This window comes from Mesitornis unicolor, unplaced genomic scaffold, assembly GCF_000695765.1.
Source record: "Mesitornis unicolor isolate BGI_N332 unplaced genomic scaffold, ASM69576v1 scaffold33183, whole genome shotgun sequence".
NCBI lineage: Eukaryota > Metazoa > Chordata > Aves > Mesitornithiformes > Mesitornithidae > Mesitornis > Mesitornis unicolor.
In genome coordinates this window covers 460-19,432 of record NW_010173198.1, presented here as the reverse complement: position 1 = coordinate 19,432, position 18,973 = coordinate 460, and the positions used below count along the sequence as shown (strand labels likewise).

Sequence of the window (18,973 nt, the reverse complement as noted above, 5' to 3'; positions counted from 1 at the left end):
GGTTCAGCAAGTTCCCAATGGGTGTTTGCTCAAAGAAGACCATTGGGGATCTAGCAACATTCCTCAGCAACTGCAGGAACAGCTTGTGCGATGCCAGCACACCACCTAGAAGGACTGCTGCCGTGGAGACAAATCTGCCAAGGGCTGTAATAGCAAAAAAAACCTCCAATTATTATTAGGTCTGAACAAACTCACCTTGGGATTCCCCTTTGTGAAAGTCCATGACTTTCTCTTAGTACTGTGAATGCTATTCTAGTGAGAGGAGCTGACTTTCTCTTTGGTAGCAATTAAGCCAAGCCTCAGAGCTGCAGGGTAAACTGCCCTTTCTGTGAGGTACTTACAGAGGGGCAGAAGACCTTCTAAGCAAGCTTGATGGGGGCTATGGATTCAGCAACTTAAACACCCAGGAAAAATTCTTTATTCTTCACAAAATGAGCTTGACTGGAACTACTTTGAATTACTCATTCTTAGGTTTCCTGCCTCCAGATTCACTGCTAGCACAGGATGGTAGCCAACCCTTCCCAGTCCTCAACTTGTTCAAAGCTTTTCCAATCTTTTGTCACTTGGGCTGAGATTTTTCCAGATTTGATTTCTGCCCTAAAACAAGTGATTTCTTTTTTTTTTTTTTTTTCATTAAAAAGTGACCAAATGAATTGTGGCCATTTTTAAAAAGAAAGGTTTAAAGAAATTTAGAATTCCACAACTTCCTCTTTTTCTCTCTCTTTACCCTCAAAGAACCTAAACCAAGATTTAATTCAGCATAGAGAAGACCCAACGCTTGCACTTTTATATGATTCATTTATATTGGAGGAATGGAAAGGGATAAGAACAAAGATATGCAGAAAATGTTGGATACAGGGGGCAGGATGCTGCATTTCTTCCATTGTTGAATGTTTTTTAAGGGTCATTTAGTTCCAGCAGGAAGTATAGAGGAAGACACTATCATGGTCTGCTGGAAGGCACAGGAGAACACTTCTAGCATACCATGAAGTACAATTTCAGAAAGTATCACTGGAAGTATTGTTCAGATCCCTTAGAAATCCTCTCTGTGCATCAGAGCCTGTAGTTTTAGGTGGCATGCCAAACCTTTAGGGCTCGTGCCAAAAGCCCAGGAGGCTCAGAGCCTATGAGTATGCACTTGTTTATATTTTGAGAAAACATCCTGGATATAGGAAAGGAAGGTGGAAATACAGAGAAGAATTAGGTGAGCAAGTAACACACAAACCTTGAATTGCTCCCAGTGCACCAAAGACTCCAACTCTCAGCTCTGTGTGCTGTTGTGTCCCATTGTGGACAGGGTCATCTGTCCACATGCTGAGCCAGTAACCACGAGAAAATGACACAGCTTGCTGACACGTGAACAACAGAATGATGTACACACACAGTGGCAAGCCTGTTGCCTTCAGGTAGGCTGCATAAATTGAAGTATTAACCTAGAGCAAAACAATTGGTGAGAAACAGGAGGAGAAGTTGGGAGGATCAAGCTTGTTCGGTTATATATCATGGGACATATCAACCATGTTAATTCTTTTTTCTTCTTGTTTTCCTCAAGGTTTAATAATGAAGCCACACTTAAATAAATCCATGGTGTGCTTACCCTGCCATGCTGAGTTTCCTCTCCCTTGGTCAATCTTCCTTTGGTAGCTGCAGCAGTGGTACAGTCTTGACTTACAGGAATGCTTTCCCTTCCCATAGCCAAAGATTTGACTGAATTGTCACTTCATAAAGGAAACAAAAAATCCTTTCAATTTTTAGCCAAGGTAATCAGTATTTTTAAACTAGATCTCCTTACTCATCTAACCCTATATTCATGCCTATTTTGAGGTTTTTGGGGTGACCCCAACCATTGTCCATACTTATCCCAGAGACTGGGCTCTGTCAAGGTATTAAACAGAGGCTTTAAGCATTCATTTGCTGTTGCTGGCTTGAAATGAGTCAGATCTTACAGCCCCACTGGGAAGTGAACAGCAAGCAAATGTATCAACATGTCTCGTATGTGAGCTCTTGAACAAATTCTGGCTCCTTGTGAAATATGGAGAAAACATTGGTCAGCATCCACATTCAAGTGCATTTTGTTTGTTCTTATTATTAATTTACAGATCAGTCTCAAACCTGTATCATACTCAGTGAGAACCTCCATGTGGGCTTGTATGGGCTCTTGGAGCAATTTCTTCAGTGTCTGAGACAGCTTTAGACTTACCTAAAGACCTTCTCCTGTGATGGACCACTTCTAGAGGTGACTGTGCCTTTGGTGTCTCCTATAGCTGTGAAATAAATGCATTTTTTTCCTGAATGCTTTAGAATCCCATTTTGTCCTATATAGCCTGTGAGAGACTGGTAATATGGAGGAAATATTCATTACAAAGAATTGTTTGTAAGCATAGCAATATTTAGTTGAGGCTTGAAAAACAGCACATACAGTGGGTTATTTTGTTTACTGCATGATTGTTGTCTACTAAGATGGAACTGTTTATTCAAGAATGAATTTTGAGGTAATGAGTCAGCTAATTTGACAGACATATTTTTCCCCACACAGTGACAGCTTAGTGTGATTGGATCTCTGCTTTAAATGCCCATAAGAGAACAAATGTAAGACTGGCTTTTGCAGTTTTATTCTCTTTTCCCTCTTCCCAGATGTGAACAGCAGCAGACCCTGCCCTTCCCCTTGCAGTTCTTTAGTGTTAAGTATAATATTAAGGAAACAATTGACTGATAGACCTAGGAAGAATGATTCCAACTCATCTGGGTTACCTGGAAAACCAGCGCTTGCCTTCTCTTCTGCAGTGATGTGTGAATGAAGAAATTCTGCAAAGGCCCCATTTCTCTGTAAAAGTTCTTGGTAGGAACCAATTTCTGAGACTGTTCCATCCACCAGCAAAACAATGTTGTCCACTTGAGGCAAAATGTTGATTGTGTGGGTCACCAGTACACGAGTCTGCTTGAACAGAGAAGGAACAGTTACAGTTGTTCTGGTGTTTCCCTGCTCTCTCAAGCTGTTACATGAAAGATATGTACTCAGTGTGAGCTATGATTTTTCTAACATGCAGGTATTTTTGTTATTTATTTCTATCACTTCTGACTGTCTCTTTGATGAAGTTTATCTTTGCAGCACAGCTTTGTGCCCATTTTGAAAGTGCAGAACTCAGGAGTGGAGGGGTGAATCAACTTGCTTTGTGTCACGTACAGCATAGAAGAGTGAGGATGGGAACTGAAGCCTGAAGCCCCAGGCTAGCACCCTGTGTGTTGGAGGACCTTTTGCTTGGCTCACTGACCAGTTCCATGTTGTTGATTCCCCTGAGGCTGAAGCTCTGAAGTAGAATAATGTTAATTGGAGAGTATATAATATTTATTGTCACTGATATCAATAGTTCAGCATCAAATCTGTGCCTCAAATCTTCATCAGCCTGAATGGAGTTAGAGTGCAGCTCCTTTTCATTTAAATTTCTGAGCACATTTGCATGGATGTAGGAAAGAACATAACAAAAGTAATTTTTCCCCAGACAATAAATTTGCATGTTCTATATTTCTAATATACAATCAAGCCCTTTATTGCACAACTAACGCAAAAAAGAATGGAAGAGAAGTATTTAAAATGCATTTAAGGACTGAAGTTTAAGGGATGAACATTTGGTTGATAAGAACTGTAAAGGCACCACTGAACTATTCAAAAGTGATGAGATTAGACACTATGAGCTGGAAGAGATCAGACAACTCTTTCTAACTAACACTAGAAGTAAATCTCAAAAAGAGAGAAGGATAGTGTTGTATTGGGGTTCTGTGAGGGTTGGGGTTTTTTTTGGTAATGGGGAGGTGTTATGGAGATAGCTCTTGTAAGAAGCTGCTAGAAGCTCACCTGGCTCAAATTTCTGACCCACCTCTGACCCAAGCCAAGCCAATCAGTGCCTCTGTCAATGATGTATTTAAGAGGGGCTCAGCATATGGCCTGCCTTCTGTTGTCCCCAGCCCCAACAAGTATGGCTGTGGTGCAGGTGGCATGGACCTGAACCTGGCCCTGCCCCGCCCCACCCCAACTTAAGCCTAAGCTCCACTGCAGCTCCAGCCCAAGAGCTGGGAACTCCGCAAGAACCAGTAGAAGAAACCTGCAGTGGAGAGAGGAGCGGGATGTGAGGAGAACAACAGTGCAGGCATCAAGGTTGGTGAAGAAATAAAAAAAAAGAGAGGGTAAAAGGAGGTGGCTGGAGCAGAGGTTCCCCTGCAGTCTGAGGTGAAAGGGCAGGCCTACCTGTCTGCAACCCATGGAGATTAATGGTGGAGAAGAGATCCATGGTGAGAAGTTGACTGCCCTTGCAGAGGCTGTGACTCCATAGGCAGTGTGTGCTGGAGCAGTCTGTGGGAAGGACTGCACCATGTGGAAGGGGAGTCCCCACTGGAGCAGTTTGTGAGAAAACTGCAGCCGTGGGCAGACTCACAAAGCAGTTCATGGAGCACTATCTCCTGTGGGAGGGACATCACACAGAAGCAAAGGAAGAATGCGAGGAGTCCTCCCTGCTCCTTAAGAGGAAGGAGCAGCAGAGACCACATGGGATGAACTGACTGCAACCCCCCCCTTGTCCCTCTGTGTCACTGAGGGGAGGAGGTAGAGATCTGGAATGAAGCTGAGCCCAGGGAGAGGGGTGGGGGAAGGTGTTGATTTTAAGAGCTGATTGTATCTCTCACTATTCTACTCTGATGCTACTGGTAACAAATTGAAGTGTTTGATTGTCTCCTCAGGTTGAGTCTGCCTTTTGCCTGTGACCATAAGTGGTGAGCAGACCTTCCTTGTCCTTTTTTATAAGCTCCACTTGACATTGTGGAAACCTGTCTTTGAAGAAAAATTCTCCCAACTAGATTTCTATAAATCTGGAATGATCATCATCATTGAAAGGTCTCAGAGGGCTTTGTAAAATATGAGTCTGCACTTACTATCTTATGGAGGAGGAAACAGGTTCAAGAACATGATGTGATTTACTATTAGCAACAGCGGAAGTGGAACAGGTAGTCTACTGGGCTTAAACCATGACAAATGTCGACAGAAGACCAAAGAACTAGAAGTAAGGCTGGAACTAGGCATATGGTTTGTGTGAGGATAAAGATGGTCTTTCAGGAGAACCCAACTTTTCAGTGTTCTTCCTTGCAGGTGAGAGTCACTGCAGGACTTCCATGTGCTGTGTAGACTGCAGAGGTTACCCATTCCACTTCCACTGTTGCTAACAGTAGTATCTGCTGCCATGAGCAAAAAACAATTTTGGAGCTTTTGATAAAGTGAGTAATCCTCCTTACTGGAAATGTTTCAGGAGCCCTGATAATTAGATTAATTTTGCAGTCTTTTACAGTTCAGGATTTGTAACACACCTTGTCCTTCAGTAAGCCACTGGGTCCAAGAACATGTTCAAAAATGTGCTGTCCAACATGAGCATCAACAGCTGAGAGGGGGTCATCGAGTAGGTAGATTGAAGCCTTCTGGTACACAGCACGAGCAAGGTTCACTCTTTGCTTCTGCCCTCCAGATATATTTATTCCCTATAAAAAGTTATTGACACTGTTTATTCCAGAGCTACAGCATATTTGCCAACTGTTGGCTTCATTTTACACTGAAGTTTTATGACTTCCTTCTTTTTAAATCTGCATCTCACTTCCTCCTTCATTGCAAATAGGGCTTTTGAGATGCAGGGGCAGATTCTCTTGAGCAACTCCACTCTCCTGCAAAAGAGGATCTGAGAATGACCTGGATTTGTTGATTTCTGTCTTAAGCATCTCTCCTATCTCTGGTTAGGTTAACTGTCAGGATGTGGGCTTCAGACTCCATTAAATCATGGCCTGACTTTTCAGAAATTACTGAGCATCTGCCTCCTGCAAGTTTAGTCCTTTTCTAGGTGTTTTAAGCAGGACACCCAAGCTGTAGCTGCTCATGGAAAAGTTGGCCAAAATATAAACCTAACCCAGTACCTTCTCTCCTATTTCACTCTTCTGCCCTGCAGGGAAGCTCTCCAAATCAGGTTGCAGTGCACAAGCTTCTATCACTTCATTGAACCATGTTTCATCCATCTCTTTCCCAAAGATAATATTATCTTCCACTGAAGCATTTTGTACCCAAGCTTGCTGGGGGACATAAGCTGTGGTGTCCTATAAAAATGGAAGTGGAAGAATGTTAACAAGCTTTTTCATAAGCTCAACACTGTGGGAACCTGTCTTTGAAGGAAAACTCTCCCAATTAGATTTATAGAAATCTGGAATGATCATCACCATTGAAAGGTCTCAGAGGGCTTTATAAAATATGAGTCTGTGCTCTCATTATCTTATGGAGGAGGAAAAAGAAGTGCAAGAACGTGATGTTATTTACCAGGATGCCACTTCAGCTCACTGTCAGAGTGGGAAATGGAACTGGATCTTTGAAGTCCTGTTCCAGTTCCCATTCCCAAAGGCCAGGCTCATCTGAGAGGTCTTAAGCATCTTCAGATAACTAAATGTGGGCTGCTACATACAGCCTTTGTTAAAATTCAGCAGTGAATGGGTTTTCATTGAGTACCTGATGCCTTGATTAATACCTTACTGCTCCTGAATACAGCCTAATTAGAAGCAAATGCTCACGGGAAAATTTACCTTCATGGTCACGCAGCCATCTGTCTTCTCCAGCTCACCAAGTAATGCTGACAGCAAGGAGGACTTCCCAGCACCCACCTGGCCAACTACAGCAAGCAAGGAGCCTTTGGGCACAGTAAGATCTATCCTGTAGAGAAAAGATTAGACTCTTATCACCTTTTTAGATACACTTTCTGAAACGAAAATGACCAAATTTCTTGCTATTGTCTTGTAGCAATAAAAATGTACCAACTAAACCCCTTAATTTTATACCTGAGGCCTCAGTTGCACAGGGTTACGCTTCTTGTCATGCTGACTTTTTTGCAGCAGAACAGGAGTGATCCCTTCAAAGACACCTCCAACCAGAAAGTCTTCACTCACATCCCTATCTGAGTTTCAAACCCAGATCTGGATATAAGCTAGCCCAAAGCACTGGATATAAAACATTCCTGAACATCAGAACTTTTCAACATTATTTCTAAAACTAAAATGTCATTGAAATAAAAATGTAGTGATGTCATATATAATATCTGCATACCATCAATTACTGTAATTTCATATTTGGACAAGAAACTTGTGTAGAGAAAGTAGTCTCCATATATTAAGGCAACAACCAGATACAGACACCTTCCCATTTATGTGTTCCCAAGCATAAAAATAAGATTACATTTTGTCTGACTTTATAATTTTCAGAATTCAACATTAAATATGAAGCAAGCTCGAAAGCCTCTAGATATTCCACGCTGCTTTCACCTCAGCTCTTAGGAATTAGTTCATTCAGCATCCACCCTGACCTACAGACTTGAGAGGACTAAGGGTAAATCCATACCTTCTAAGACAAGGAGAAGTTTCTTTGCTCCAGCAAAAAGTCCCATTTCTTATGGTGATACTTGCCTGTACTAAAATATGAGAAAAAATAGAAAACTTGTAAATTCAAAAGTAGGTACAGTAACATCCCTATTTATGTGACTGACTTTGTTTCTGTGTGTATTTATATTACATAAAATGAACCCTAAGTATGAAAAGAAGGGTTTAATTACCAATTAGATTTCATTGTTAGAAATTATTAGGCCTGAGAGATAAAGTGACAGTAAGAGGCAAATATTTTTCTCTCTTGAATATGGTAGACACCCTAAGGGTGGAAGGTGAACAACAGAAGCTACCCCTGTTACAAGACATCAATGCTAACAGAAAAGCTCACCACAGTCAGAAGCGTTTCTGCTTGAGCTCTCAGGATTCAGTTCTTCCAGATTCAGAAAAGCTGCCAAACGGTTTAAAGACACTTTGGCCTGAAATGAAGAGGCATACAAAAGAGTAAGATTTAGAATAGAAAGGGACTTAAAACCCAAAGTGAAGACTCAACTTGAAGACCCACTTAGAATTTTAGCTAGGTGCTATGCTGTTGGTGCTGTAGGCTTAGATGGACAAATGCAGCTCTTTGTTGCATTTATTTCCACTTAGCTTAGCAAAAAACCACATTGTTTCCTGTGTTTTCTATTCACACAGTGAAACTGGTGCTTTTTTCTCCAGTTCATCCTGCAATCTTTCGAGTGATTGCTTTTGTATATGAAGAACTGTGAGTCTTCTTGGAGTGCAAGAGGGAAATGAATTTACCAATTTCTTTCTCGACCAGTTACTTATTTTTCTCTCTGGCCTGGGTTAGCAGGGTTTTCACTGGCCTCCCATGGAGATTTTGCTCCACCTATTTCTGATTTCTGTGATTAAAAACAGATCCGGAAGCACCTCTGAGATCTAACGGTGCTTGTGATTTGCGCCAAAAGATGTAAGAGTTGTTCTTGGCATCTATGTTGTCAATATATGGAGCCTTTCTGAAAAAAATACTGTAAGATACCTTTACCTGTAAGTCCTTGCACTTCACAGTTTCACAATAGCTATGAAATAGCTAGCCTTGGTGTTCAAAGGCCTAAGAAATCCACTATGTAAAAACCACTTACGGCCAAAGAACAAGGAACACAGCCTGAAATTAACCTGGACAGCAGCATTTATGGAGAATGGCAGGAAGGAGTGTGCAGTGTTGAGGATGTTGATCAGTGTTAAAGACACAAAGGCCTTCTGAGCATCCAGGACATGTGTGTTATCCACCAGGGTGTAGACAGCAAACATAACAAATGAAATCTGAAAGGGAGCAGAGGAAAGGCAAGCCATTTGCTTCAGACAGGGAAGAGAATAGTTCCAAGGGTGACAGGCCCCTTCCTAAAGACACTGTAACCCATTTAGTTAAATCCAGGCTATTGCGCATAAACATGGTACTCATCCTGCAAATATCATGGGCCATGGCCTTGCATGTTTGTGACAAAACCAAGTCTGATCACTTGATGCTTTAAGGAACACTTCTGCTTTAAGGAAGTTTTGGTGCTGCAACCACTGCAAGGGCAAAGCACAGTCAATTCCCATTGAAAACATGGCTGAGCTGCAACAGCAAGTGCAAAAGTGGCTTGTGCAGCTACTGACTGTGCTGTGAACTCTGTCCAGCTGGAGGTCTCCAGGTGGTTCTTGCAAGGCAAGGCCAGTCTGCCTGACCAGGTGACTTGTCCACAGAACTGTTAGTACAGTGTAAATGTCTGTGTGGCTGATTCCACTGGGGCTCAGCAACTCCTGTAACAACCAGCTCCTCTGGGCAGACATTGTCTTTAGTTGTCCCACAGGAAAAGTCTGTCCAGACAGGAGTTCAAAGAGAAATGGAAGTAGTAGCACATGCTTTATGTCGGAAAGTGAACCACTTACCAGAAAAGTTGATGAATGGAAAGAAGCTAGAGATGCTGAGAAGAGAATCTGAGATCTTTTCAGGGCCTGAAGTTCTTGCTTCCGGATACCAAGCACTTTCTCCATTAAGGTTTTCTCCCAGCCATACAGTTTGATAACTTTTATGTCGCTGAGAATAGCATTGGTGAGTTTGGCCCGCTCATCTTTATGTTTCATCTGGGTCTCCTACAGGAGATAAATGTTTGAGTTTTATAATTTAATAGATCGACTGTTTCATGGTGTAATTATTCTGAAAAAACACCTTAATCTTGCCTATGAATTCTGAATAAATTCCCTGCAGAAGAACTATGTATACTCTTTTGCTTATGAATCTTCCAGGCTGGGAAATATTTTGCTTTTCATCTTCAGAGCTTTATTTTTACTAGCAATACATTAAAAACACAGAAAATGTGGGCAAACAAGGTAGAAGACTGAACATGCAAGAACTTACTCTAAACTTCAAGAAACTTTGCAGGTTTTGAATCCTCCTATATTCCTTCAGACAGTCATGGTCAGCATGAATAATAATATTAAGCCATCACTTGATGTCAAATGTTAGTGATAATGCTTCAGTACAGTACCTGGGTTTTTTGTTTTGTTTTGTTTTGTTTTAAACAATATGCCTACTGTAATGATCAGTAGCCTTGGGTTCAGTGTGATCCTTTCCTGGAAGAGCATGATGGCCTTTAACTTAGATTTAAACATAGTATCCCAGCATAATTCAAGTCAGTAAACCACTTCATTTTTGTAAAGCAAAATGTACCTGAAACTGACTCCTCTTCTTGGTGATCACAAAATTCAGAGGCAAAAGAAAAAGGAATACAGCAATTGAAGTCAAGGCAGATGGCCCAATAAGCTACCAGGAGAGAAAAGTGGAAGACCTTCTGGTGATTACTAGAAATAATTGTTTTGTATTCCCCCTTGCTCACCTCCCCTCTTATTTGAACTTATTTGAACATCCCTCATGGCTAAGGCTTCACTCTAACCTTGCCATTGCCTTTCCTGGGAATTGTGCTCCTTAAGCACTAAGGATTGTTAACTCTCCAGGCAGGGTAACTTCTGTCATCATGTTCTGAATTGATTTACTTCCCTTTTAGGAACTAATTAGTGCTGAAAGCAGTCCAGAAGCACACTGGCAATTCAAGTCACTTATGTTTCTTCCCATCTGTTCTTGGATGTGTGAAAGAGGTCATCTTGTGGCTGGTATAAGTACATGACCCGAAACAAAACCAGTTTTTGTTTAAAAAACAAACCCAAACCCTTAACAAACTATTCTTGTAGCATAAATAACCCAGCTTGTCTGAATTTACATCAACTAATGAGATGAAGTGGTAGCATTATACTGTGCCACGTTCTCTTGGGATAGCTCTTGGATACCAGGGTTCATAACTACTTGCTTATCAAAATGGAGAGCTTGTTTCTCATGGTTTAGTTACATCTCTCTACAGATGGCTTAGGTTTGCAAGAGAGGAAAGTGCTGGTATATGGAGAGATAAAAGTATTCTCTACACCAGTGGTCTATGAACACTAGCAAACAGTCTATCCTGGTTAGCAAAGGAAGGGCTCAAAGGCCTCTGGAAAGCTCCTGGGAATCAACTGTCTCTATAGTGCTCATACATCCATTTGGTGTGCTGCCAAAAACAAGGACTAAGAAATAGGACATTATCCTGCTGAGAAAATACCATACATAGAATTAAGGGGGTGGGAAAAGGATATTTTAGATTATTATCCTTTATTTCTAATTCAGATTTTGTTCTCTCCTTGCTAAACTCCTTGATACTCATAAAATCCAATGTATCCTATTTTTGAATATATAACTTGGCTGCAAACTGTTTCATTGATTTTGTGGTAATCAGGCTCCAGGATGAAGTATGTCAAGTTGCTATTTCAGTCCATTCCCCTTTATGTTCTGTAGTTATGCTAAGGAGCTGGGACTGGACTCTCAGACTGCACTGGGCCACCACATTTTGACTGAAAAGAGAGGTGACAGAGGAATAATCTGAGGCAGAAGTTTATCAGTAGCTCAGAATAATCACATTCACAGTCTTTTCCCTAAAAGAGGCTGAATGATGAATACATGGGTGAGAAGATGAAGTGAAGGATCAGCTAAGGCTTCTATACCAATAAAAATATTTCTAAAAGGAAAAGTGAATCTACCATGCTACTGAACTAAGAAAAATACAGCAATTTTAGGTTATTCAGACCAGCAAAGCTCTAAGCATAATTTTGAAAATTCCTTTTTCCTTTGATGCCTAGAATAGAATGGGATTGATAGGTACAGTCATCCTATTTTACCTGCCACAAGAAGACAAAGCAGATGATAATCCGAATAGGAGCAAGCCATGTCCCATTAAAATAGATAATCAGATCCATTAGCTTTTGGACATCAACAGATATCAGATTAACAATTTCACCCACTGTTGTTGCTTCCCTTGATGCATTTGACATAACTAGGATCTAGAGAGGGTAGAGAAGAAAGGAAAGGTGTCAACAAATAACAGCTTTGGTCCAAAAATCAAACAACTTCTTTTCCTTATAGAGAAAGAAAGAAAAAAAAAAGAGATGGAGAAAAATGTCAAATCCTAGGTACTGAAAACATGCTGTATCTACTTCACTTTAAGACGAAGAATTGATTCCTTTCCCCAGTCTTAATCTACAGCATAAGAAAGTTTATGTTGCTTTTTCCTCTTTTCTTTTCTGTTTTTTTTCCTTCAGAGGTAAGATCTGAAAAACAAGTATTGAAATACATCCCACATTCTGTTCAGAGATGAACACAGCACAAAATTACACCCTAGAAATAGTTTCTAATAACATGTCTCCTGATATTAAGAAAGACATACCAACAAAGTCATAACTACTAATGTAGGGCTAGAAAAAAAAATGAAGCTGAAAAGGAAGATATGGACTCACCTTCCTGTACACGAGCCCCGTTACTGCAGTTTTCAGTCTCAGCCCCAGAACAAGACACATGTACATGTATCGCTGTTCAAACAGAGTCTGGAGACAAGCCAAAAGGAACATGGTGAAGGCATAGAAATAACCATGCCAGCCAGGTGCTTCTTGATCTTCAATGAACTGCAGGAAGAGGCTGCAAAATAGGGGCAAAATGTTGATGAATCCACGTAGAACTGATGAAATATCAGACACGCAGAAATACCAGGGATTTTTCTGTATTCTCTCTGGCTGATGTTTATCGGTAAAATAGCAGAAGAGTTGCAAAAACTGCCAAGTATCCTATGTGTTATAATATCCTGAATTTTTACATTTAGCCACTCTTAGTTTTGACGCCATCTCTGATCTCAGCCAGGGGAGACCTCATTTTCAGTGTTAAGGATGGTACCTGAATTTCATTAATTTGTCAGAAATATGCAAACTGGGAGCCATAATCTAAGGAAGTTATTAACATTTCCAGAACTTCTCTTAATCATAATGACTAAGAAATTATTTTTACCCTTGAAAATATACTGTAGTACAGGTCTGTGTTGTACCAACACAATCCACAAAACATTGTCAACTGACTAAAGAAGCTATGTAAGATGTGTAGGATGCACAGCTGTGCTCTTTATAATTGGTCAGGGAACATGGAGCCATCAAACTGCAGCAAGTGGCAGACAGCCTGTGCAACTGATGTGATGTGTAGGACCATCAAGTAACTCCTGCTCTAGTAAAGCTGTCAGAAGGCTTAGTGCTGCCTGTCCTTTCCACTGTTAGAATACAGCAGTGGAGAAAGTCTGCACTGCTTTTGACAGTGGTTTGTTGTTTTTTTTTTCCCCCACTGAGTTGACTGTGGGCTTAGCAAAAATGATAATGCAGCTCTTTTCATCAGCAATAGGAGATTTCACAGTATAAGTGTTTGTGTGCCCACTTCTGTGAGTGCTGGCAGACACATCTCTGTGTGAGCTCACACAGCAACCTTGTACCTGTAATAGAAATACATTATAAATATGCACATACCTCAGTAACTTTGGGATGGAGAACAAGAAGACATCACAGATAACTAAGCACGCAGTGCTGAGAAGGAAATAGGTTCCAAACATGCTCCAAAGTGCTTTCAGTAAGGGCAAGCTCTGACTGTGCTCCCATTGCAGTAGAACCTCTGTCTCTTCAGCTTCCGCTATGCCAGTTTCAGTCTTCTGACCTTTTTTAAATGTAGCGGTCTCCATTTTTCTAAAGAAAGAAGCAATAAGAAGGCTAGTCATGACTGGAGAAAGCTTGGGAATCTTGTGCTTTCAGAAAATCATTAAGTATCTCACACTGGGTCTCATGCCATGCCCAGGATAAATGCTCATCAAAAAAATGATCCCTCTCACAAAAAACTCAGTACTTAAAGGAATGGGAGGATGTTCTCCAGCAGATTTCAACACTTAAAAGTCAGATTTTGCTGAAAGGAACTCACTGAGCACTCACCCACTGAAGAATAAAGACCCCCAAGTTTTCATAGCAGAGCATTACTTGGACCTTTTTATGTAAGTTATCCTTTTCTTGTTTAATGGACAAATAATTCAGTGGGATTGAATCTTTCAACTATTCTATTGTCCAGATAGGAAGCACCTAGGAGAGCTTACGCTGAGAGCCTGAATATGTGCTGAAGCGGTCTCTCTAGCACTTTGCTAGGAACAGAGAGGATTAAAGCCTGTTCTGAGATGGTCCACCATTTGCTTATATCATCTAGAGGCAAGAGAGAAGCTGCCCAGCTGAGCCCATGACACGCTCTCTGGATCAAGTACTCACTGCTGGGTTCTGCTGTGACACTTCTTCCACTCTCTTTCAGCCCAGGCAACGATTTCTTCAGAGGAGTCCTCTTTCCTCACTGGCCACAAGTCCTCCACTCCCAGGGGCTGCTGACAGCCTTTCCAGACAAGCCTGGAGAACACACAGACTGCTGTAAGGTAAGCACAAAAGGATTTGTGGTGCATGTAACATTCTCAAAACAAATGAGCTTTAAGTTAGTGCATGACAGTGAGCACCTGAGGACTTACATAAAACACTACTGGGGACTGCCCTTTCCCAGAATAAATATGAATGTTCAGGAACAGCAGTTTTGCCTTAAATCCCTATGCTATCTTCTGTCAACACAATGAGGATTTGCAAGTAAGCCCTAATTTCTAGTTCATACTGAGAGCTGGGTCTTGGGCAATGAGGGACAAAGTTCAGTTTAACTTACTCTGTGGCTCAGTCAAACACAGATGAGGCCTTATCATAGCAGACATAAGGCCCAAAGGATGTAGTCATTTTACTTGTGAATGCTAAGTAGCAGGCTGGGCCAATTATTCACTATTTCCCCTTGCCCAGTGTTCGTTACAGGAGGGTCTGGCAGGCACATAGGGCTGTGGTTGGTGTATGGTGATATTTTCAGATTGCTGAGTGAGGTCTATTTAAAGATTGGGGGAGGGCACTGCAAGGGTAGTTGGAAGGGGGAAGAGAATTATCTAGAATCACAAATTTGTGTTCTGAACTACTTTGAGAAATGTAACTTAAATTTTTATAATTTGATCTTGTGAGAATACAAGTCCTCAGAGAAAGAATTTAGATCCTCACTGTATAAGCTAACTTGGGGGCTGAAATATTTCCTACTAGCTGTCATCTATACCCTCTCTTATGCTTCTGTTTTTTTAAAATATTCTAGCACATACACATCTTTTTGCATGTGTTTTCTTACCCAGAGAACCACCAGTATGTGATTTTTGAAAGAAAAGAGCTGCTGGCTTCTGGACACTGATTCTGATGGAAGGAAAAACATGGGTGATATTTTTATATAGAAAAGGGCATGTGTCAGATGAATATAATCCCTTTCTGTGCTTCCCCAGGAAAAGCAATCAAAAAGTTACACACACATCATTCATTGACCCTGACAGTATAAATATATTGTGAAGGATCAATGGGATCAGGAGACTTTGGAAAATTAGACTTTGAATAATGTCTCAGATGGAGAAACAAAGAATATCATTCTTCACACTCAAAGACATTTGTCTTCTGAAGCACAGAGCTCTGCCGTACTCATACCTCAAACAGAGTACTACTGCACAGGAGAGCATGCGGAAGCAATATCAGCCCTATCTACTGGTTTCAATGAAGATAAACATGAGCATGAATAAAAGAGGGTTTCTGGTTTTCCAAGACATATGTAGAGGGACAGAGTACTGTTATCCTAAATTCAGTCAGTTACCTTTTAAAAACATAGGCCTTTACAATGAATGATACATCTTACATCTCCCAGATACTCATGTTCCTGTGGATCCCCATAAATTTAAATTCCTGTTTGAGCAATGAAGCAATGTGTTATGAAAAGCTACGTTATACTTACAGGATTGTTGACAGCTTTAAAGAAGGGAGGGTGATCAACTAAGCAGAATAACACAAGTTCTCCTAGCACCAGGATAACATAAAGGTAAGTTGTAACGTGGTAGAAATGGTCTTCCAGGAAGCCCTACAGAACAGAATATTGTTGAGAAGGAAGTAAGAACCTTCACGTGGTATCAATGGAGAAAGATGGCTTCTCATCTTCTGCCAGCCATAAGCTCTGAGTTTTGGTTCAAAGCATAAGGTGCATTTATTTAAAATGTAGTTATGTAGATCTACTTAAATACATAACTCCTGAAACTGGAATATCAGAAAATGCTAAATAATGGACACATTTATTATTTACAGTGATAGTTTTATTGTGAGGCTTCACAGCATTCTATAGAAGTCAGATGTCCACATTGCATCATTACTCAGGTGCTCTGAGGGGTACAAGCTCCTTGCTCACCCAGTGGGATGAGTTGTTGATACAACAAAGCAGCTGTCAGATTTTGTTATGAATGGTGTGTCTAAGGGGCTCCACAAAGGGTTCTGTAACTAATTTTGTGAATGACAAAGAGAAAAACCAAGTAAAAACTCGAGTACTTTTGGAACTCTTTTTTGGTAGCAAGAAGGGGCAAAGTGTTATTTCTGTAAGAGGCCTGGTGCCTGAGTATCATTCAACACTGCAGGAACAAGCAAGTTCCCAACTATCTTTTTCTTTAATTTTTCCCTATTACTTAAACACAGGGATAACATAAACTTTTGTTTATTCCTTGTTATGATGGAAAGGTACAACAGTTCACCTGATGAAAATGGCTACTGAAGGTAAATCTCAGATGGGTAAACCCAGCCAAAACTCCTCCACAAATAAACATTCACCACAAATATGCAAATAATAAAAATGTATACTATATAAACAAATTTATGGTGATACCGTATCTTGTGTAAGGCCCATTTTTAGTGACAGCATTTATGTCCATTTTGCTTTTATTCATATATGAAGTCTGACGAGCTCTCAGAAAACCACGCTCTGTCTACATTGAAAGGGATACATGGATGGAGATGACAAAATGTCCTTAGTCTTTTTTTCTCAGCACATATCTTGAGAGGAATTTGGTTCTCCACAATCAATGAGGCAAAAAGAGCCCTGTTGTTTAGAGATTTCACACCCCTGCACGTTAAAGATACGTGATTTCACTTACTCTTTCCAGGGCATGCCGGACTTTAGAACTCAACATCACAACTGCAGCCACGAATGAGAGCAGCCAGTAAATCAACAGGGTGCCTGAAGACTGGATGCCCATCATTCTTTCTGTCTGGGTAAGAAACATGGCAAGGATCTGCGAGGAAGTACACATTTGCCCTAATAAATAGCTGGTAATGGAATGCCAAACATTATGATCATATTAATGGATACAGCAGAGAAAAATCAGTTAGTTTCTTGCCCAAACATTTAAAAATGTTCAGAGCTGCAATATTGTTCCTAAAAGGCTAAAACTGCAATTCTGCACTCTAGAATGGTCTCTCCAGAAAGGGCAAATAACAGAACCACAGGTGGGCCAGTGGGCTGGGAGGATCTAGGCTATGCAGAAGCAATGACAGAAGGGGAGGACTGGCATTTAGGCTGAACAGAAATCCTGTTTCGTTCTAAAGCATATTAAATCGCATATCATGGTTATGAGAAATCAGATCTTGTCTAGCTGTGAGACCTCTTTCTAAACACTACTGCTACTTTGGCTCTTGTGAGGTGTACTCTGCCCACAGGGCTCTCTGCTGCAGTGCCACTGGTCTGTTCCAACTCCAAAACCCTGCAGGAACTCGCAACGTGCATTTCCAGCCTTCTACTCCCCATCAGCTATGTGCTCAAAGATACTGAGAAATGTGGGAAATACAGTACCTGCCCCTAAGCTAAGGGCTAAGCCAGGCCCTTGTGCAGACAAAACAAAAGGAGAATTACCATTGTGATTCCCACCACAGCAGGGCTAATGAAGAATGCTGGAGCCCGTGGGATTCCTTGGCTTATTTCCCACAGTACGAAGAAGACATTAGTAAAACACAGTATCACCAGGAGGAATCCAAGGACCTGGGGCAGAGACAGCAAATACACATTGGAGTGGAGTGAAACAATGATGGGACCATCTACTGAACACTCCAAGCAGCCTGGGCTACCGCCAGATGGGAGAGGTGGAAGAGCAGGTTTGGGATAGAGAAATGGAAGTACATGGAAGAAGATTTTACGACAGTTCTTCCAAAAACTTTACTTGATTTATGCTGACCTGACTTTACCTGCGACAGTAAATGTCAAAACAAACACAGAGATGGATCAACCGAAAAGAGTAAATGATTTAGAAAAATTAAGTTCTGCATCAAAGTTGTGATAATGTTAGGATGAAACCCATCCTCCACCCTTACCATTTTGGTTTTGAAGACGTGGGACATCCTGATATAGCCTTTGTTTTTGTGTCGAAGATACAAGTAGTAGAAAGGAAAACAGATCCAAAGATAGGCACAAGGGGTCCAAGCAATGACTGTACTCTCAAAGCACCAGGTAAATCTTGGAGTGTTTGTATACCATGTGTGGTTCCAGTCCTGTCACAGAATCAACAGAGAAGTGATAGTAAAGCAAACGTATGCAGAATTTCACCAGCTACTGCAAGTTGCTAATGCTGTAACTAAGATAATGTCAGAGGAATTTGATTAAGGGTTTCAAATGTAAAAAACATTTACAGGGGCTGCTGGAGAACAGTAAGGTGTGACAGGGGAGGGAGGGAGGACTCGGCAGTAGCATTTTGGAGGGAATAGTAGAAAGCTGGGGGGAGGAAGGTTGGAAAAGTGAAAGATACCGAAGCAAGAACATCATGTATCACAACTAGAGAGGAAAAAAAAAAAAGGAAATTTACGTTATTGAATGTGGAATGAGAAAAAATAATTTGGGAATAAAAGTATTGCAATCTGGGAGCCATCAGAATAATCAGTAGAGAATGACCAGTGAAATGGTGACTAGGACCAAAGAAGTGTCCTAGTGCATAAACTGCATCACAACTGCATTTCCTCAGCAGCTGTATTTAAAACCTATTTTTAATTCTCCTGACTGAACAAATAGTTCTCATCTGCTAACATAATACTAAAAATACAGCAATTGTAGATGAACTGGTGAGGGCATTTTTTTCTTCAGCAGCTTGTGGAGGTGGTTCGAGTCTTTACTGTGGAGGATATGATGCAAAGCAAGGCTGGGGGAAAGGAATCACTTGATGGAAAGAGGCAGCAGATAACGGCTCACAAATTACCACAGCAGTTTAACAACGCTGAGGGTGGAAATCCACGTGAGTCTGAACTGATCAACTCACTA

General features: G+C 41.0%; 1 protein-coding gene across 1 annotated transcript in view; it reads right to left on the bottom strand.

Annotated features, from left to right (window-relative positions):
- LOC104537687 (multidrug resistance-associated protein 6-like) overlaps nucleotides 1-18,213 on the bottom strand; it is a gene marked incomplete at its 5' end in the record, with an annotated part of 23,817 nt that extends 5,604 nt beyond the window's left edge. The window contains 22 exon segments of the mRNA XM_010180637.1: nucleotides 2-144; nucleotides 1,226-1,433; nucleotides 1,598-1,718; nucleotides 2,201-2,264; nucleotides 2,752-2,935; nucleotides 5,353-5,520; nucleotides 5,947-6,123; nucleotides 6,601-6,727; nucleotides 7,409-7,478; nucleotides 7,769-7,868; nucleotides 8,569-8,715; nucleotides 9,325-9,528; nucleotides 10,106-10,198; nucleotides 11,638-11,799; nucleotides 12,253-12,430; nucleotides 13,297-13,509; nucleotides 14,074-14,205; nucleotides 15,002-15,063; nucleotides 15,647-15,769; nucleotides 16,827-16,964; nucleotides 17,582-17,707; nucleotides 18,037-18,213. Coding sequence (XP_010178939.1) covers nucleotides 2-144; nucleotides 1,226-1,433; nucleotides 1,598-1,718; nucleotides 2,201-2,264; nucleotides 2,752-2,935; nucleotides 5,353-5,520; nucleotides 5,947-6,123; nucleotides 6,601-6,727; nucleotides 7,409-7,478; nucleotides 7,769-7,868; nucleotides 8,569-8,715; nucleotides 9,325-9,528; nucleotides 10,106-10,198; nucleotides 11,638-11,799; nucleotides 12,253-12,430; nucleotides 13,297-13,509; nucleotides 14,074-14,205; nucleotides 15,002-15,063; nucleotides 15,647-15,769; nucleotides 16,827-16,964; nucleotides 17,582-17,707; nucleotides 18,037-18,213 — 3,117 coding nt within the window.
- Nucleotides 18,214-18,973: the final 760 nt, after the last annotated feature.